General features: G+C 33.9%; 1 protein-coding gene across 1 annotated transcript; it reads right to left on the reverse strand.

The window, feature by feature from the left end:
- Positions 1 to 5,186, reverse strand: LOC122591794 (disease resistance protein RUN1-like). Its single transcript, XM_043764032.1, has 2 exons — positions 4,696 to 5,186; positions 1 to 265 (listed from the first exon to the last, which is right to left on the reverse strand). Exons 1-2 carry the CDS (start codon positions 5,184 to 5,186, stop codon positions 1 to 3), a joined length of 756 nt encoding a protein of 251 aa, XP_043619967.1.
- Positions 5,187 to 5,575: the final 389 nt, after the last annotated feature.

Consider the following 5,575-nt stretch of genomic DNA (forward strand, 5'->3'; position numbering starts at 1 on the left):
TTACGACTCGGGTGAAGAATCCGGACATATTTTATAAATATCAAAATCCTCACGAGCAGCTTGATCGATAAGAGATTTCCCGGAATACGGATTCATCTTGGTCAAGTGATACACAAAAGGAATTACTTCCGTCATCACCTTTCTATATTTAGCCTGCAGGGAAGACAATTCATACCGAAGAAGCTGCACTTGGTTTTCTATATTCACCATCACATCTCGAGCGGTCTGCAGTTGAATATCTTTCACATCAAGAATGCGCTGCAAACTGTGGACATCAGGAGGTGGATCATCAACAACAGTACAGACAAAACTTTGGCTCCGACCACCATCTTTAGAGCACCGCTTCAGAGCTTCCAGATCTTACTCTAATCAGCCAATTTTTATCATGTCAAAATACGACCTTCTACCAAGCTTGAATTTTTGGCCGATGGTATTTATCCGACCATGTTTGCAGAAAACACTCCTCATTTTTCGGCAACCCCACTTCATGTATTTAAGACAAAAAAACAAAAAACCGGTCACCAACGAGATAAATATGATAAGCCAGATTCAATTATTCACCTTATATTGGGACACGAGACGCACTATCATCAATTTGCAAAAAGGCCCACTAAAAATTCAATTTCGTCCATAATTGCTCCTGCTAAGGCCTTCTAGAAGACAGCAGGCTCACAGGAATGACTCTTTAGCGGAGACTAAAAACATGATCTTAGCACATCATATTATTAGTCTGGGGGGTTTGATGACGTACCCGCTGCCACCCAGGGTAAACCTCATTCTGGGAAGGCTGCGGATTAAGAAGTTACCCAGGGTGTTACGCAACCTGGGTTAAAGAAGATAAGTACGAAGAAGATATCATCATATCATTTCCTTGAATAAAGGAGATCGTTGCTAAAGTTAAGAGGCAGAAAATGCGTGTGAAAACTTACCCTTCACGAAACATTACTATAAAAGGGGGAAAACCCTAATCGATAAAGGATCCAAATCTTGAGAAAAGAAACCCTAAAGAAAATCACATACAAGATCTCTGGAAAACCCTAGAGATCCGGATACACTCTCGCCGGCGTATAAGGGAGAAAAACTCTTACCAAAAAGGAATCGTCGTTCAATCCACTAAAACACCTCAAATCCTCTAACCTAATCGGCTGTACAAACATTAATGATTTATCATTTATGGAATTTATAGTTGACCCATCACAAAACTCTTTCATTTTGCTCTTTAGATTAGTTTATGGAATGATAACTAGTGTAACTGGTCAGAGGCATCCCAGGTTTTACCTAAGATCTTGAGTTCGATCTTTAGGGATGACAAGTCTTGGAGTTTTTTTCTCCGAATACTTGTAGTGGCTCATGGTCAACATTTCGTTGTCAAGAGTACGTGCAAAGCTTTACCATTATACGGTGAGGTTTCCCTATATTACATACTGACTGAATGTTTGGAAAAAAAAATAGTTCGTGGAATTGTAAAACGGCCCACCACAATTTTAGTTCCAAATTTTTACTACTCGTTTATATATTGATTGTGGTTAAACTTATAATGATGAAATTAATTGATGCTATGTGAGTATGTCTTTATGCTTTGTTTTCTTCATTGATGGTTAGCTTTTATTCACCCTTTAACAAAATTAAATCTGGACCATAGTGGTCAACTCATTTTTTTTTAACATTCGTGTCACGGGACGGCTAGTCATTACATTCAATTGGGCAGGCAGTCACTAGCGACCGATCAACGAGTCAGAGAACCACAGGGGAGGGAAAACCACACCAATTTAACCGCTACAGAAGGCACGACGCTAAATTGGGAAAAAACCTTTGATTGTTCGGATTCGAACCCTGGTCTCCCAGGGCCCAAACCTTCATTGCGGGAAATGATAATTCTACAACAACTTTTATCCATCTACAACAAATGTTGCATGGTACAGTTGCACACTGCGCAATACATTTTATACTTTTGTTGTAGATAGATAAAACTTGTTGTATGAATATCAACCCCCCTTTATTGCAACACAAGGATGCCACTGCACTATTAAGGTAGTTGCAGTGGTCAACTCATTTAACATGACTTGTTGATTACGGGGTATTAAATATTTATTTTTTATAATAAAGTTTAGTGAAAAGTTACAATTATATGAAACTTATTACAAGTCTTTGTTTATGTCTTTATTTTAATATATTGTTTCCATGACTTAAATAACAAATTGTATTCCTGTTATATCTTAAGTTAATTTTTCAAAATATGTTATCCATTGTTAATTTTAATGGACTTTTAAAGCAAACGTATCTAAAAACGATGACATGAGTACTCACGCAATGCAGCGGCGGTAGCAGCAACGGGTGGTCATAGTGGCGGTGGTAGTAACGATGTGGTTACTAATCTAAAAGTAATTGACCCGTAAATGGTGATGTAGATATATTATGGTTAAAAGGTGTATCTTTTGTAAATAAAAATATTATAAAGATATTAGGTGAAAATATTTAAATAAAAAATAAAGGAGATAGATAGTTTGGATAAATATGAGTGTAAAATATTTTAGAAATATATTGAGTAGATTTAGTGTGTGAGTTAAAAATGTGTTGAAATTAAGGGTATTTTGGAGAGTTGAAGAAAAGGAGGGTGATTTGTTTATTAATATACTAGCCTTGTACCCGCGCGATGCGGCGGGACATAGGAAAAAAACGCTGGTTAATTAGCGGTACCCGTTCGATTAAAGGAAAACATACCTATGGCTATGTGTGTTTTAGACAGCAGAAATGACGACGGTTTTGGGGGGCGGTGACTATGTGTGTTTTAGAGGGAGGCGGTTATGAGGGGATGTATGTGTGTATTTTGTTCCGGGGGATGTATGGGTGTATTTTTTGGTATAATATGTGAGCAATTTTAGGGGAAGGTAAGGGAGGCAAATTGGGCGTCAGGGTATTTTCGATATTTCAAGATTAAAGTGTTTGGTGGTAGTGTAAATTAAAAGGGTAAAATAGAGAATTTAAAGGTAGAGTGTTTAATTTGGAGAGGGATGGTTTGTTTATATAGAGAGTATAGATAGTATAGATATAGATATAGATAATTAAATATAGCTATGGTTGTAATACATTTGAAAAAATAGATCTGTGGCAACGCGTGGAGACATATGACTCGTTTTAACTAATTGAATGATGGAAAATCATATGCTTATTCATGAGTTCAAGGCTAAAAAGTAAAAAGTGTCATAAAGTATTTAGAAATATACTTTTTTTTTTTAATGAAAATCAAAATAAAATAAATTAGTGATATAAAACAAAATATTGCCGCTATAAACAAATATACTAAAGATTAACTTATACATTAAATAAATATAAGACATAAGAAATATTTAAAAGAATGAAGAGCTATTATTGTTTAATAATTGATTAAGTTAATTGTCTTTTACATATAGTCCATATAGAAAAATATTAGTATTATTATTGGTTTGTAATCAAATGAAAACGAAAAGAAGTTTGGAAACTAAGGACGAATATTTTCCACTTTTAATTTGTATAATTGTTTTTTTTTTAATTTTATATTATATTTTAATTTATTAGTAAAAACTCATAATGTATTAATAATGAATATCTTGTGAGGTGATATGTCATAATGGATTAATGGGTGATGCATCATACAACTTAACCGTGATATAGTGAACAGGTCGTTGTGGCTCTGACCTTAAATTATGAACTCCGCCCTTAGTTATATCGGACACGTCTTTTGGAAAAAAAAAATATTTTAGGGAAAGGTTTATTTGAATGATTTTTTATTTAAAAAAACATTAAGAAATGAAACGAAGTAGGTATAACAATAACTAGGATGTTCGCAAGCCCCGCGTTGCGAGGCTCATAATTATCGTTTTTTCGCATTTTATTTTTCAAATACAATACTACAAACAAACAGCGTAAATTTTTTTTATTAATTTGAATAAAAAAAATGCTAAAAAAACACGATTGTTCGTTTTTTATAAGACCAAAACCATACCCGCAATTACATGTTTATGCGTACTTCCACTTACCAAATAAACTCCAAACAAAATATTTTTTAAAAAAATTGTCCAATTAAAAACATCTTAAAAATTTAAAGTTAAATTTTCAAAAAAGAAAAAAAAAAAAAAGCTCCAAAATCATTCTAAAAAAACTTTAGTATGTTAGTATGTGAAAGACATTTTTATTTCATAAAAAAGGATAATTTATAAATAAAAAAGATAATTAACCAATAAAAATTTCAACCCATTGTATTTATTTGTTTTATCAAAACCATAATCAGTCAAAATCTCAAATATCATTTACAAAAATTGGGAAAGCATATCAGCACTTTCCTTGGACAAAATGATGCAACAAACTTCACAAAAGTGTTTTATTAATGCTAAAAATTGGTCTTTGATTCGATCCCATGACAGATAATTACCAACTTGTTGACCAACTCTTCTATCATAATGTTTGTGTTGAAGTTGCTGTTACAAATATATATAGAGTACGGAATAATCACACAAAAGGACAAAAACTCACTGTTCATTTCCATTTGGGTTAATAAAGGGTAATAGTGAAATGAAGAAGTAAATAAGGATGAAAATGTGTAAACAAGATTTGTTTTTAAGGCTTAAGTTTTCAAATTAATTATGGTTTTCAACAAACACTTACCTATTATCATTAACTCTAGATTAAGAATTGAAAAAATGAAAATATAGTATATACCCGTCAGCAGTTTTGGACAACTCCCACCCTTCCAGAGATGCTGCTTCTGCCATAGCAGCCCTCCATCTCCCAGCAGCCTCATTGCCCGAGTGTACTTTAAACGCCTCTCCAACCGTCCCCTTTTGGTGACGGACTTCGCTGGGCTTCACATCATAGAAGACCGGGTAAAAAGTTCGCTTCTCCTCCTCCTCCGGGTTCTGGCATATTCTTAGGATCTCCACGAGCTCGTTTAAGCACCAATAAGAATCTGCAAATTTCTTGGAGAAAATAACCATGTGAAATTTGGAATCTTTGATGGCTTTGGGGAGCTCGTCACTGATCTTTTCTCCGACCTCGATGTCTTTATCATCTTTGAACACAATAATGCCTTTTTTCCGAAAAGCTTCGAAAAGATGATCGACAAAACTCAGGCGTAAGTCTTTACCCCTGAAACTTACAAAAACGTCATATGTGTAACTCTTTTCAACGGATGAAGTTGAAGCCGATGCCATTTTTATTTGTGTGAATAGAAAAGGATAGATAATCTCAATTCTCTTAAATAATCAGTATAATGGAGGATTTTTGTTTGTGTGAATCAATCCATCATCAATTTATTCATATAATTTATGCGAAAGTAAAAGCACCATCAACTCAGTCCATAAAGGGTTCTCACTCAAAGAATATTAAACAAGACACATACGATTATCAGAGAGATTATCGTAGGAAATGTAGGGATCTGTGGAGTATTCATTTGAAGGTTCATGGAAAAGACTTACAAATGCAAGTTTTTGTTTGTGAATTTTTAGTACTGAGGAGTTGAACCAGGAGAAAGAAAAAGAGGACAGATAATCAATATTAAGAAAATGATAATCAATCATGCATCTTTTTTCATTACGCGTAA

Source organism: Erigeron canadensis, chromosome 3 (genome assembly GCF_010389155.1).
Source record: "Erigeron canadensis isolate Cc75 chromosome 3, C_canadensis_v1, whole genome shotgun sequence".
Taxonomy (NCBI): Eukaryota; Viridiplantae; Streptophyta; class Magnoliopsida; order Asterales; family Asteraceae; genus Erigeron; species Erigeron canadensis.